The following is a 17117-nucleotide window of genomic DNA, read 5'->3' as shown; positions in this document are numbered from 1 at the left end:
TAGGTATATACGTAATTAAATAAACAAAGCGGACGAATCTTTGTAGAATAATGAATTTTCGTAAGAAATGAATTATTCAATAAGTATTCAATAAAAAAAAATATTGTGTACAGTACGGTTAAAAAATTATTTATGAATATTTAGATACCTAGGTACATAAAACTCAAGTTATTTACGAGCTATTGATTTTAGTTAAGATTGAACCTAACCTAATCTAGTTACCTATTTTAATGTTATATCCTTGATCGAAATATACTACGATTATGACAAGTAGTTAATTTGTTTTTACCTAGGTAGTACTTTCATATTATTATACAACTTTTATTTGCTAAGTGAAACACCATGTATGTTACAAGGTTATTAGCTCATTATACCTATTATCTATTTAGTATACCTATTATACAGAAACTTGAAGATAATGTTTAATTGTGTTTATAAGTTACGTTTTAATAACTGTACTATTCATTTTGACAATTTGACAGTAATATTTTCATTACATGATTGTAAAAAATTAAATAACATACAATTTCAATAAAATCTTTCGTTATCAATATTATAGTTTAAAATAATTTATTGTCATAATATAATTGTGCATTTATGTGTAAAATATATTTATATTAAAGTGATTTGATTAAATATGATTTGGTTACTTTTTAAAAACTGTAGTAAAAACAAAAAAAGTAAGACGATAAAATCTGATGACAATTATATACAGGTAAATAATTCAAAATCAATTATCAAAGAACTTCTACCCAAATTGGACGTTTTTGATGATTTGGACACTAGTAATGATAACGTATTTGTTCTGGACAAACATTTTACATATCTTTCGATTGTTGATCCTTACAATGAATTTAAAGAGTCTACTCTAGAAAAAACAGAGGTTGACAAATCAGTGGTTATTGAAAATGACAGTGAAGTAATAAACGAGATTGATGATTTAGAAGCTAGTATAAAGGACGCTATGGCTATTAATAATAGATTTGGTAAAGTTACGGAAAAACATTTAAAATCGTTACAATGTCCATTTACTTGGGATTTGGAACCTGAAGTGTGGAAAAAAAATATTGCAAATCGAATTGAAAAAAAATATGGCAAATACAATACGAATATCTCCTCAGTCAGATTTTCATTTGAAAAGTAAATATATTTTTGTTTTAGAATTATGTATTGTACCTGTGTGTACCTATTAAATAGACTTAATATTATTCTATTAAATTATATTTCTTATTATTTTTTGATAGATGTGTAATATATAATATATTAATATATATATTAATTTTAAAAATACGTCAATACTTTTTTTTTTAATGTTTTACTTCACTTATCAGTTTTTAAATTAACAAAATTATTAACTACTGTAATACCTCTTATTTAGTTCAAAAATCAGGTATTTCAGAAATTCGAAGAGAAGGCAGCATTAATTTTACAATTTTTTTTTTATTTAGTATTTTCACTGTTCATTCGATTAACTTTTTTGAGTAGATATTTCTCTGAACGCTATAACATGCGCTTTGTCGAGTTTATTATTCGATATTCTCAATAGACATAAGTATACCTACCTACAACAAATGGAATAACCGACAGGAAACAACCATTAAAATGGTAAAAACATTTCAGCAAGCAAGATTTTAACTCACGCTTCTAATCGGAATCATTTTTTAGCTGTGATAATCTATATAGTTGTTTTTTAGTTTAATATTCGAATGCCAAATTGAGAAAAACGAAAAGAGTGCTGTATTCAATTCACCTTTTTTTATTATCTAACTTAACATTAGGAAATGAAGTAATATTTAAATATTAAAATTAAAAAATTAAATGATGTATGTATTTTTTTCTTTAGGTACATAAGCAATCTTATAATCAGTTGTGGTCTATTTAAAATGAATAAAGTAGACAGAGCACATGATAAATTAATAAATATTTGGGAATGGCTAGATAAATTAGACGATAAAAACGAACCTACTTATTTGGCTATTAGAGATGGATTGAAGCATATCGTTATGTCTACATTATGTCATATATTATTCACTATGAATAGAGCGCAATGTCAACAGGTAAGACAAGTTCCCCAATATTTATGAAAAAAATCAGTTACTCTGAAGTATATATTATTATGTAGGTAGTATTATATAAGTTAAGAATACACTATGTATTCAACAAAATAATTAGATAATTATTATTAATATAATTAATATTTTCTGTCCTCAAAATATCTTTACTAGCTATATCTAAAGATACTAATTTTTCTAATATAAATATTCAAGTATTCTCGGGATACCTATTTACAATAATAATTGTTTATATAAGAAAAAAATATAATAATAATATTCTCCGAATACCTACTTCTATCTATAATTCTAGAATGTGAAAAGATACATAATTATTCGTTGAAAACTACTTGAAATTCATCCTAAAAATTAATCGATTATACTTTGAAATAAATATTGATATTAGTACCTCTCTGAATTGACATTTTATTTTCCTGCCTAATATCATTGTATATTAACGATTTTTAATTTAAGAAACATTTTCTATTTGCTACTTTGTTCATTCTACATTTACTCGAAAATAAATTTAAAAAAAACACGTAAAATACTTTAATTGGTTTAAAAACAAATTAAACGAATATAAATATAAAACATTAAATATCATATTATTATGTATACAATACGCCAAAAGTGGGCATTAAATAGTTAAAAATTAATTTTTAAACCTTTTCCAATTAATTTCAAAAATGTTACGTTAAAATAATTAATTAAACATAGTATATTAGTATTTCATATCTATATATATCTTTAATTTAATTTTAGTTATTGTTTTGTTAATCACGCTATATATACAATGATTTTAAATAAAAAATAAATAAAAAACGAGATAGGTTGCCTTAACCAATAAAGCTAGTGAAATAAAAATGAATAAGTAGTAAGAATAAAAAAAAATTATGTTGCATAATAATACTATAAATGTAACCATGTAATAATAAATACAATATCGTCATTCGTCAAAAATAGCACAATTATACCTTGTAATTTCACGATTGAAGTTCACTTCATGTTATTTTGTTGTAAAACTTACATTTTATTGTTTAATTGTTTTACCAATATGATAATAATTATTGAACACGAAATCAATTTTCTACTTAAAAGATGTTTTACAATAGTAGGGAAAAAATCAGTCCTAGTTACACCTTTGTTTATTTAGTTATATTATATAGGTATAAAGGGGCGTATTTAAGGGAGGGGCCCGTGGGGCCTGTGCTCCCCTCAATTTACCGTATTTTATACTTATTTTTATAATATGAGATATTTTACAATTCTACGCCCAATGTTCGCAAATTTAAACTTTTTGTTTGTGCCCCCCCCCCCTAAGACATTTCTAAATACTCCCCGGTAAGTATAGTTATATCAATTCTCTTTATAAAAATTACATATTCACTAAACAAATAAATAATATAACATAATATACATATTTAATAAACACAAAACATTATGATATAAAATATAATATTATCCTTACACCTAGCGTGTCCACGTGGGCATCGTTATATCTAACTATCACGATAATAAGCTGTCATAATTGAAACTATCGAGTCCTATTATCATCAAGTGGACCTGGTTTTATAGAATATATGAGTATAGCTATACTCTGAAGTAAAATTAATACCTATATCAAGATTCAGATACGTTTATTGTTATTTTATAATTAGGTAGGTATTTTATTATAAATATGCATGAGATATAATATATTGTAATAAAATAAGTACATAATATTAGTTATAAATATAAACAATAATAATATACTTTTGAACTTTTTTCTAAAAAATATTGTTTCAAAAATGTCTTAAAAAAAACATTAGTAACATCCCCGTCCCTTCTATACTCCCTAATGTAAATAAACTGTATTTTATAATGCTATTACGATCGGTCAAATTGTATGTTTCAGTTATTTGAAATGATAACGAGATTTAATAATTTAGATTCGAAGTCAAGAGCTGCAATTAATGCTTTACATGCAGCCGTTTGTATAGAGATTGGTGGTAAATCATTGCAAAATGTAGTTCAGTACGCGAAAACAGCATGTGAATTAGATCCAGACACAGTTCAGTGGAATTATTTTCTTTCCGTAGCCATGACTGCTCAAAGGCAATATCTGAATACCAATATATCGTGCCCTACTAATACTGAATTTGACTCTATACAGCAAGCAATTATTTTATCAAATGAACCAAATCCATATTTTAACTTCCACAGAATGCATTTGATGACGAATAAAATACTCTATTATTATCATTTTGATAATAATAGAGGGGAAAATACTGGAAATGAAAACGCAATGGAAACAATTAAAAAAGACTTTCTCAACATAATAGAATTAATCAAGTAAGTATACATGCAAGGTTAATCAAAATTATCCTCGATATTTTGAAATTTTGAAATATACATTTAAGTACATTACATTTTAATTTCTCAGGGCCATCATGAGCATAGAACCGGAAGATCCTCATTTAGTTGTTAAATGCGCAAAATCTCTAATGACTCTGCCATATTTAACCGAAGACAACATTTTTCTAATTAAACAAATTATTTCGATAGCAGTAAATATGGCTTTTCACGATTTTACGGTAATTAGAGCGATTCAAAAAAGCATCGAAATCTTCAGAGAATTAGTATTTACTTACACAGAAATGGTAATAATAAATTATTAATTGTTAAAAACTTTAATATTAAAAAACCGTATAGAACTGCCTAACTATAACTCTACTGAGTCTACTGTATTGTGGGTTTCGATTTTACCTTGTCATCAAGTAATTACTAGGTCATTAAAATAGATGTGTAAAATTTGAATTTTATTAGAAAACATTACATACAAAAACGAGATGTGTCACCCACTATTCCTAACGATATTTTATACTATAAAGTACCTATCTTATAATGGTTTAAAAATCTGTAAATGGGTCCGATGTTGAATAATAGTTTTATACATACCATAAAAATAGCCTAAATGTTTTGAATATTTTCTTTTCGTTTATAAAACACTAGGTACTTAATAGTATGTAATGGTAAAACTTGTAAGTCCCTGCGGTTAATATTTTTGAATGATCAAAAATAACTAAAACAGCTATAGAAAATTTGAATATTTTTGTTTAAATATTATCATAACTATTAAACTTCAAATGCATATAAAAAAAAGTTGCCAAAGTTGTATATTTTCAATATTTTTAAATTATTTCAAGAATAACACTAATAATTTTGAATTAAATTTTCTAGTATATAAGCTATTTGAAATTAAAAATTGAAAAATTGATCGATTTTTATAATATCTTAATTTTTATGATTTTATTATAATTTGAGCTTCAATGGCTTATAAAAAAAAAAAGTGTGACCATAAAATTATTGTAGATATTTTTTAATTGAATTGTATTCAATTTATAAAGTTTTTGAGCAAGAAAAACATTTTTTTGTCAATATATATAAAACAAAAACTATAAAAAGTCAATAATTTAAAATTTTTAAAGAATGATTGAAAAAAATATATTTGAATGAAAATTTCAAATATGTAAAATTATTTCCACAGAAAATAACAAAATAACCTAATCTAACTGCTATAAAAAGTCTCTTCAATCACAAACAAAAATACATCATTGTAAATCTAATATATATCACTCCACTCAGAACTTAAAATATTAAATTGCTAATAAAATTCATTGTAACCTAAAATTTGTACCAATACCTAAGGAGGAAAACCACAGATATATCATTAGGTAATTTTAATTATATTTTACGGAAACTTTTCGTTAGAATTCTCCAGACCCAGATGTTATGCAATCACGGATCTAGCCTTGATAAATATATTATATAGGTACTATGTAATATATTTGATATAGTATCATACAACTATATAATACAAGTATACAACATATATTAATTTTGTGCAACGTACAGTATAATGATGTACCTATTAGGTTTCAATATAATGTATACTGTAAACAATAGTTGAACAATTATAATAAATTAAGTTATTGTTTTGTCTAGAATGAAAAAAAAAGTCAATTAGAAAACATTAATATTCAATATAAAGTAAAAAACCAAGAGAATGACTTAGAAAATGATTTAATACTTATCCAAGAAAAATACGAGAAAGGTAGTAAACCGGTACTAGACTTAATTAATCTATTCGAAAAATATGACGGAAATTGTCGCTGGAACATAATGGCACAAATTTGTTCTTACTCAATACTTTTCAAAGAATCTTCAAATCTTTTAATTGGTGTGGAACAATTCATGATGTTAATCAATGATAAAAAAATTGCTAATAGCGATATTATTACGGTAAGAAATCGATTCAAACTTACAGACATACTTATTATTATTATGTTTCAATATCTTTTTGTTCGCATTACTGAATACGTTACTAATTTATTATTGACAAATCTGTATTCAATATTCAAACATATCTCCCTGTGTCCTTATACATAAAATAATTATACATTTTAATAAGATCAACATAATGTGGTCATAGTTATTTATAACCGTATTATTTTTCAGAAACATAGATCAATATTTATAAAGGACCATTCTAAGGTGTTTAACCTTGCTGAATTAGTATGTAATGAAATCAAATTAGCTATTATGTTTGGTCGCATCGAAAATCCAGATCAAACGCAATTATATTTAGATCAATTAACTAAAATTATGGATGTGTGTCAACTGAAATCGAAAAAAGTCAATCCCACTCTTATACTTGAAATAATTGGAAGTAGCAAGAATGAAAATCAGAATAATGTTTTCAAACAGATCGATACAGTTAATCAACAAAATGACCTACAGGCCACCAAACAAATTGTTTCGAAAAATTCTACAAAACAACGTCGGTTAAAACACACTTCTAATAATCATCATACACGAGCTCCTAAATCTAAACCAAGAAGAAGACATCATCGTTATGACTAATTTAATTGTCTAAGTGATTACACGGAATATTTGAAAATAATATATTTATTTACTCATACCAGTCATATCCATTATACATTATAGGTAAAGGTAACAACTATATAACGTGTAATAGGTAAATAGTAAATAGGTAAAATAAAACAAAATTAATCATAAAATACAATATTATAGTTTAGGTATTACTGTATTAATTATTATTGTGTTAACATTAGTACAAGAGTACCTAATTTTCCAAAAAGCTTAAAAAATCCAATATGTGATATATACATAATGAATTAATTACAAAGTTGGTACCTATTCAAATATATTTATGATTATTAATACAAAATGTTAAATTATTATAGTAATTTATTTGATTATTTATAATATACTTTTTTAAACGTTATTAAAAAATATTGTGATATTTTAATATACAGAAATATGTTATTTGTTATTATTAAGAGTAAGGGTCGATTGGCCTATCGAAAAATCGGGAATCTTCCCGATGGACTGGTTTTTGTAAGGGCCGTTATATTTATTAAAAAAAAATTATTTTTGTAAAATATGCATAATATTACGAAGTTATAGTACGATAATTGAAAAATACCATTATTTTATCCTTTGAGTATACTTTTACGATGATAATAATATTAATAATATGAGTATGAATGTAATTGTCAATCGATAATAATACCTATATATTATCTATAAACCTAAAATATATTAATACACATAATATGTCTTACAGCTATGCATAGGTATATACGTATATGTAATAATATTATATATTCATATGCGAGTTTTTCGATTTATATTGTATAAGTGCATATACTGGTTGATCATTTGCGCCGACGACAAAATTTGCAAATGAAACTTTTATATCATTATTCATTATATATTATATCATCATTATTGTAAATTAAAATCAATAAATAGCAAAATATAATATCAGTGACATCCCTATTAACAATAGTCAATAGTGAGGCAGTAACCCTACTTATTTAGAAAATGTTTGGTGGGTGGTTATGACAAAATTATTTATATATTAGATTTAAGTATGCCATACACATAATTTAAAAATTGTATTTAAAATTAGAATACTTTTTAAATGTATATTAAAGTATTGAAATGTTAGTAGTTTTGTGGGTGGATGGATCCGCGGTTTGCAGTTTTACACTATCTATAATAAAATAGTTGTCAGTTGAGCACCACACTGATTCACGATACAGTTTACATTTTCCTAAAACTTCCCATGTAATTAAATATATAAGTAACAAAATATTTTCTACATTCGTAGATATCAAACGTACGATAAACCCTAGAAACTAAATAGTAAAGTGTCTTTGGACCTCATAAACCAAACAAAAATAATACAAAATAGAATCATGATATGTAAATTATTATAATACGTATAATTATAATGTATTATAATAATATACAGGAAGATACTAAATACATATACAATTTCCAGTAGTTAATCTAAAATATTGTTCTATGAATTTTTTAAGACATTCACTTCTAAAGTATATCTCTGATATTCGATTTTTTGGAATACATGAAAATCTTTTCTTTCCCAAGTTTCACTTTAGAGACTTCTTATCATGTGTAATTGAATACAAATAAACATTAGGTAGTTAATTGCAATTATTCAAAAAAATATATTTCCTTTAATGGTTAAAGGGTATATTGTATAGACAATGATTAATATTATATCATTTATTTTACCGTAATTGAGTTCTGGTATTGATTTAAGAATCTCTATATAAATATACCTATAGGCTATAATTACATTTTATTAACATTTAAATTTAAATAAAATACAAAAAATAAATTTGTTATTTTATTTGAAACTTCAAGATGATTTTAATTAAAAAAATAATAAAAAATACTAATACTATATTATAGAAATGAAATTTTGAATCATATATTCAATGATTAGATCTATTGCAATACTACAGCATTGTACTTGTATTGTATGCTATAGTTTTAGTGTATATGAAAATAAAATAGCGTTGCTACAATGCTACCAGCGCCAAAGAGTTTGATCGATTACATTACGCGACATACGTTACATATAACTTATAGGTAGGTACTCTACGCTTGCAAGATATACTTCCTTATACGTAACGCGAAAGGTTTAATTTATATTTTACTCACTTGATCGACTTAAAAATAATAAAATGGCACCGAAAAAGAATAAGAAAAGTAACAAATTGGCTCGAATGAGCGACGAGGAAAAATTGAGATACTTGCAGCATCGGGCAGCTATAGAAGAAGAGACGAAACGACGGAAAGAACATTTAGTCGCGACGTATTTAAAGGTATTCAAACCAATCGTAAGATTTTTTTATTTAACTTGTATTTTTCTATGTTTTATTTAATAGAGCAAATTGAAAAAAGAAGAAGCATTTACCCGACTAAATACTGCAAAACTGAACCAGCAATGGCGACACAATTTGCGAAAAATCAAGTGCAAGGAGCTGAAAGACGAAATGATGGTATGTACCATTTTAAACTTTAAATGTTTTACCAATAGAAAATTTGTTTTTAAAAAATAATAATTACATCAACGTGGGTAATACGAAAAAATACTTTACTAGATAATTTAAAAAACTTAAACGAGAAAAGAGAATTTAGGGCATATTTTGTAAAAGTTAAATTGGCAATTATTAAAATAATTTGATCAACAATTTGTTAACTACCTAGATCCTACATACTCAATACGTTTGAATTTTAAAAAAACGTATAAAAATGTACGAACTATAGAACAAAAAATCTGAACAACCTTAAAAATAGTAAGTATCTATTTATGAATGGTTAGGCGTGCTGATAGAAAATGCTATTAATGATCTTTAAATAAATACGCCGATCTGTAATATCTTTTGCTTTTATTTATTATAATTTATAATTAATATATAGGTTTAATTATTGTGAATAACACTACTTAAAACCTACACATAAGAATTTTATTATTGTATATTTGCATACCTGCATTAGTAGGTACATTATAACAGCTTATATTTTATTTATTTTATTTTATTTTTTCACTGCTATATTTAAAAGTGATAAATAATTATTATATACTTATTAACATTACAGATAATAAATAAAATAAATAGCAATCAAAATATAACATTGAATTATATATTTTTATAGCCATCGCCCATCATACATTAAATTTATAACCGTTAATTTTTATTTTTAAAAATAAAAAACCATCTATACATTCTTGTTTGATTTTGATTTTTTTTTTACTTTATTTTAAGAATCTTTAAAATTAAAAAAATAAATATAACTTTTTCAAAATACAAACGCCTATTAGTTAGATAAATATTAAAACAATTAATATACCTAAACACTTTTTACCTAACCATTTTAGAACTAATGATAACAATTTGTATTTTTATAAAAAATACTATTATAGGTCCATCAATACTTACTTACACATTGATGCATTATACTACATATTATTATAGGTAGTATTATATTGTTATTAAAAACCTATGGTTATTATGGTGTGGTATTATAGTATAACGTTAAATGTTGGAATGTCTTATTTTAGTTACGTTTTTTTAAATTTGAATTGTTATCAATATAATATTGACGTTAAATGATAAATGTGATTTTCAATGTTTTAAAATACTTACAGACTACAGTATAAAATGATAATGTTCAAAAAAGATTCAATAGAAATTGTTTTTAAAAATCTCAATTATAATTTATAGTTATTAAAACATAAATGTTTAAATATGTTTTAAAACTTGTTCGACTGCTGACTATATTAAATGTTTTGTGATATTAATATTAATTGTAAACGGTACTTATGAATTTATAATATAAAATATTACTGATTTATTGTTTTTTTTACGTATGTATATTAATAGACGATGGAAAACCGTTTCCACATCTTACTAGATTGCAAAAACGACCATATAGACATGTTATTAAGAGATTTGGAAGACGCCGAAGAACAAAACCTAAAACAATATGGAGCACATGCTGAAATCGTATCTCAGTTCTTGGGTAAGGTCTAAATGTTACGTATTATAATTTTGTGTTATATTTTATTCATATTGATATTTATTTTCTGTTGAACAAGCTAGTTATTAAATATCATAGTTACTGCCTATAGCCTATACATTATTAAATATCTGAAATAGTTATTGTAAATTTAATTCTAATTAAATTATTATTTTCAGATTTGTTTTAACATTTTTTTTTGATTGGATATAAAATACCTATCAGAATTATTATACAGTTATCTTTTCCAGTTTTGATTGTATACAATTAAATAAATACTGTTTTAATTTTTAACTTCGTGAGCTGCTTTAGCCTATAATACCCAAATATTTAATATAAATGTATAGGATGAATATTATAAATTATAATGATCATAAATTGTTATTCCAGGTTTATATCAAATCAAAACCTTTATCAAAATTATAAAATTATAAAAAATTTTGTTCGGAAATCCTATATTCAAAAATGTTAATTTTACCGAATCCATAATATTATAGGAATATTACACAGTCTTTGACCATCAAATATTACTGAGTCTCATACAAAAGTATTTACCGTATACACATAATCAGACTAACATTTTGTGGTTTTTTTTAAACTATTTTATAACATGAATAAGACATAACTTATTAGTTATTTGTATTCCAAAGTTAAAAATTAAAAATGTATTCAATTACCTACTAATGAATCGTTGTTTCACCTAGCTGAGTTTTATTTATATCTAAATTGCAATAAAACTAAAAGTTTATAAAAAATATAAAATACTTGTGATAGGTAATATATTGCTTTGTCTTAGAAAATTAACGATACTATTTTTAATTACTTAAATAGATATACATGAAAAATCATTAGAAGAACTTCACGCTCGCTACGAACATAAAAAGCGATTGTTGTTAGACGAGTTGAAACATAACTTTAGATGGATGAGAGATATATTCAGCAGAGACGATGAACGCTTGGACCTTATGTCTATTATTTTCGATGCACGGAATGACGATGACACACAACAGACCCACATAAATTTCGAAGACTCGATTGCCGTGTTAAACAACGAGGTCGGTATACATATATGTTATATTATAGTATGTCCTTTATGTATAAATAGGACGCGTACATCGAACATGTTTCGTTTAAATTTAGATTTATTTTTTGATGTATAAGTTTTGTGATTGAGGAATCAGCTTCCTAATTATAGTGTATAGTCGCGATAACTCGAACCTCAATAACTCGGATTTTTTTTTTATTCCCCTAGAAATTTAAATGATGTATAAATTAATAATTTTTATCTCCCTTCAACTTCGAGTTATCGTGACTCGGCTGCATAATATTTTTAGTTTAAAATTTAAAAAAATATTTTCTTAAGCATTATTCTGTATTCAATAAGAATAACCAACAAATTAATGATAAGTTATAACATTATTATTACTGTAACCCGTGAATGTCTGTTATTATAAAATTTAGATGCTTTTCGAGAAAGACAGGTTCACAAAAATACGTTTTGCAGAGATGCAAACCACTATGAAGAAATTTCAAAAAGTCCTAGACGACTACAGCAATGAAACTGAGTCGAAAAAGAATCATTACAATTATTTGAAAATGCGAGATGAAGCCAACACCGCATCTATTGAAGAGAACAACAAACGAATTCACGAATATTCTGTACGTGTTTCTGACATTTTAACACTGATAAACTATAGTATTCACAAAAAAAATCACCTGTCTGTCACAACAACACAGTTTTGACATTGTTGATGTATATAGTCCGCATTTATCTATAAAAGTATTTAATAAATACTAAATAGATAGGGACTATTTAAATTTTTAGACTCAACAAATATACCTAATGGCTGCTAATAATGTAAAAATAATATAGCTAGATTACACTTATAATAAATACGTAGGTATATGCAAGTACAAAGTAATCTATTTAACGAATAAAACTCAATTCATTTTTGATATTTTTAAAATAATAATATTATAGATAGTTTAAATGTTGTATTTGTTTTTCTGATAACAGTCATAATACTATCTGTCAAAAATCTAATCTTGAACTGTTTTTTATCATAAATAATTTTGATGTTTTCCTTTTTTTCTATATAAAAATATATAATTTTAGTTTTATACTCTGAAACGGAATACTTTTGACTTTTCCAAATACTTTTAAATAAAATAATATATTATTATTTTACATTTATAGTTATATATATATATATATTAATACATTAACATTTTTTAAAAAAGTATACTGCTTGATATATAAAATTAAATTTTTGCAAGATAGCCATTTAAAATAAGACCGTAAACAAAAAATTATAAAATAAGCATCTAGGGACTTGGCTATACTTCAAACTAAAAACTAAATAAAAACATTACAAAATCATAAAAGTTGACAAGAAAATGTTTGTCAAATTGGTGTATTACTTGATTTAATAGGTCTATATATAAACTATAATTTCATATATTATGATATATATATATATAACATATGTAAAATATAAGTTCTAAGTAAGCACTATAGGTACTAGTATATTAACATATTATAGTGGCATGGCATGTATACTAATTGCACATGTTTATGTATAGGAAGAGATCAAAATGCTAACACAGCTGTGTGCCAAACGTGAAGCTCAATATGCTCAACGAGAAAATGAATTGAAACAGGACCGTGAAGACCTTATAAAACGTTGTTTCGTGGCACAAAATCAACTAAGCTTTAATCGAAACGAATATAAAAATAAACTTGAAGCCATGACGAAAATATACAAAAACGTTATTGACGTAAGAATGATTTAAGTTTATAGGCAATATATTATAGTTAAACATAAAAATTAAATTGTTTGTGTTAATGTTACGTAAAGAAATTAACAAGTATTACAAAAAAGAGCGAAAGGATAGTTAAAACTGTAGAAAATTGTGCCAAACTAATGGTAGACGATGACAACATTGTCTGTCCCGACGAAGACAATCACGGAGAAGTACGTATAGTACATACCTATTATAATAATTATATAATACCTGTTCTAAATCCCTACATAAAATACCTATAGGTGGCTAGGCATAATATATACATATAGTATATACGACACAAATTATTAGGTACAAACAGTGGTGTTCCCATGAATTTTTTTGAGAGTATACTATATCATCAAATACGCATGTATTATGGATTTATGGGTATACGCAGTTACCCATAATATTGAAAAAAAATCTTGAGAGTATACGGCGTATATGTAGTATACCCTATGGGAACACCCCTGGGTACAAAATATATGAGTATTGGTTTATTAAGTATATATATATATTATCAAATTATTTTACTGCAAATTGATTTTTATAAATGCTAAAAACAAATAGATATAATTTGAAGTAGGTACCAGGTACCTATACTAAGAATACTAAATTGATATACAGTATCTATATAGTTTCTTAAATGTTCAAATAAATAATATTGGTTGTATTTCTAAAACACTATATAGTGTTTAAAAAAATGTGATTGTTTTGCAAGAATACAGCAGTGTTATTAAAAGACCTTTATAAATATATAATGATAAGTAACGCTAAGAAACTTGCCTAAATAATAAAATCCAAATGATGTATAAATATTAATACACCAGTATACACACTAATTTAAATAACAAATAGCAACAAAAACAGTATACTAAATAGGTAGTTAGTAAAAATGTTCGTTTTAGGAGTTCGATAAAATGTCGAAATTCTGGAAGCGCTTTGCTCGAGCAGACATGCAGTGTCAAGAGCTCGACGTCAGACGAACAAAAGCTGCACAGGAGAACAAGGACCTGAAAGCCGCTCTCACCTACTATTTAAAAACTATAGCCCGGCCGGCATCAGTGCAGAGAGACATGAAAGACGGCGGGATACAGTTGAATTTGCTTCCAGTCAAAGCTGGATGAAAACATGAAACGCGTCAAATAATAATCTCGATTATAATATACTTAGATAATACTATACTATAATAGAAATGTAGTATGATGTATTGTAGTATTATATACGTATTTAGTAACCGCTTGTACAATAAAATATTTTTTACATTTTAGATTCTGATCTTGAGCTGATTCGAGTAATATTCCGGTATTATAATTATGAGTTTTTTTTATGTTCAACGACACGTTTAACGTTTAAGGACTAGGAAAATTACCGAATCTTCAATATTAAGAGCGATTTCTTGTAGAAAACTAGATCTAAATAGTACGTACTTTGGTTGGGGTACTATAGGGGCTGATGTGGAGGTTATTGCCTAACCTACGTCAATGAAAAAGACAAAAAAACCTCTCTGGTCGCAGTTGCTTGACCCATCGTTGTTTTATTTTATACAGTTAGCCTCTGTGATTTTCCTTTTAGCCCGAGCCCAATTACGTAACCAGTCGGCAAGTAGGGATTAGCAGACCAGCCATTTTATAATCTAACCTAACCTTAGTTTGAACTAGAGGTCTAGAGGTTTTTATTATTAGACTGGACCACTTTTCTTGATCCATTCAGACACTCCAGAGAGAACTCATTTGTGTATTGTGTTAACTGTTAAGTATCCATAATTTTTATGTAAAAATAAAAGTAATAATATACATGCATATGAGTACCCAGGTCCCAGAGTATCTACTTACTTAAATTCAATAATTTTCTCTGTTTAAATCCGAAATTCAAACTTCGCTTTGATTCAACATATTACTTACCTATACGAGTTGTTATATTTTTAAGCATTCTACCTATATCAAAAATTTATTCAAGTTTAAAAATGACTAAAATTCATTGTATAAATATATAATATCATAATTACGCGCCCCTCTCATATATACACCATTGCCAACCCAGCTTATCTGCTTATCATTTGAAAAATAATTTTCTCTGACCGACGTGATGAATTTGTGAGCTATAACAGAATTGTATTTGATATAAAAAAAAATACTATACATATAGAGATCTTTAAAAATGTACGTAATGTCTGTAAAATTGGCCATAATCGAACTGTACATTTTTTGAACATACAAAAGATTTTTTGGCCGCTCAAATCTTCTCCACCCGGGCCGGAGTACTCCCTGATCGCCACTGGACTCTGTGCAACGCTGACGAAAACTGTTTGCCGTTCTGTACCGATCTCATTTTGAATAGATAATAAAAATAAATATCAAATAAATTTGCAAATTGTTCCCATTAATACCATTGATCAGGGCTTGGGGTCATTGAGTCAAAGTTCAATTTATAAATTTTCTGATGACTTAAAATTTAGCTATTTTTTTTTTTGTTATTGAATAAAATATAAAATTTGAAATTAACTATTATAGGTAACCTAGCATAGTATTTAACAAGGTATCTATCATTTTTAAATAAACTATTATATCTAAAATAACTTTAATCACCAAGTTAACAATACAAATTAATTATCAAGCTAACAACATTTAAGCAGATAACTTAACAAAATTGTGTGGTTAAAATTAATAACATAACTTAAGTTAGTATAACGAAAATTATACTATAATTTTTATTAAATTGATTACAATTGTTAATTCTTAACTTTAAATAATAATATCTTAAAATATCTTTTAAAAAAACTGATAAAAATATTTTTAGTATAATAGTATTAGTAAGTGTCATCAATGGGGGGCTCCTTTTATTAAAATAATGTTAACCTGTTATATTTGTTACTTTTAGCCTATATTATTATTGTATCAAATGATACAGATTGTATATTGCTTTAGAAAACAAAAAAAAAAGTATAATAGTTCATTTATTTCATAAAACCCACATTATTAGATATAAAAATGTACCCCGGTTTTAATAATTTTTGGTAGTCAATAATATTGTTTAAAATATAATGTTACATTTTTTTCCTAGTAAAATCATTCAACAAAATCTAATTATTTTTAAAAGATAACTAAACAATCAAATGAGTGAATTAAAAAAAAAACACAAAGTAGAAAAGTTTTTAATATTATAATTTTATTATAACTTCAGTATAAAATAAAAAATCTGTATTTTTGTAAATAAGGTCATACAGTAACAACCTATTTAAATAACTTTTATTATTTATTTTCAGTTCCTCAGTTTACCAAGAAATATATACTTAATATTTATAAATTATATAAAAAATATATTAATTTATTAATAAAAAATGTTCATTCTCCAAACTAATACACATATGAAAATATAAAA

The 17117-nt window shown here is 25.3% G+C and overlaps 2 protein-coding genes across 2 annotated transcripts; both read left to right on the top strand.

Moving 5' to 3' along the window:
* The first annotated feature begins 457 nt into the window (after positions 1–457).
* On the top strand, positions 458–7504 carry LOC132930385 (uncharacterized). Its single transcript, XM_060996232.1, has 6 exons — positions 458–1140; positions 1844–2057; positions 3946–4382; positions 4474–4690; positions 6036–6332; positions 6549–7504. Exons 1-6 carry the CDS (start codon positions 638–640, stop codon positions 6951–6953), a joined length of 2073 nt encoding a protein of 690 aa, XP_060852215.1. The 5' UTR covers positions 458–637; the 3' UTR covers positions 6954–7504.
* Positions 7505–8862: 1358 nt separating this feature from the next.
* Positions 8863–15006, top strand: LOC132929474 (dynein regulatory complex subunit 2-like). Its single transcript, XM_060994852.1, has 8 exons — positions 8863–9253; positions 9317–9430; positions 10817–10955; positions 11784–12007; positions 12414–12611; positions 13536–13730; positions 13811–13927; positions 14645–15006. The coding sequence occupies exons 1-8, from the start codon at positions 9113–9115 to the stop codon at positions 14861–14863; spliced, it is 1347 nt and encodes a 448-aa protein (XP_060850835.1). The 5' UTR covers positions 8863–9112; the 3' UTR covers positions 14864–15006.
* The last annotated feature ends 2111 nt before the right edge of the window (positions 15007–17117 follow it).

This window comes from Rhopalosiphum padi, chromosome 4 (genome assembly GCF_020882245.1).
Source record: "Rhopalosiphum padi isolate XX-2018 chromosome 4, ASM2088224v1, whole genome shotgun sequence".
In the NCBI taxonomy this organism is placed as follows: domain Eukaryota; kingdom Metazoa; phylum Arthropoda; class Insecta; order Hemiptera; family Aphididae; genus Rhopalosiphum; species Rhopalosiphum padi.
This window is presented reverse-complemented; position numbering and strand designations above follow the sequence as displayed.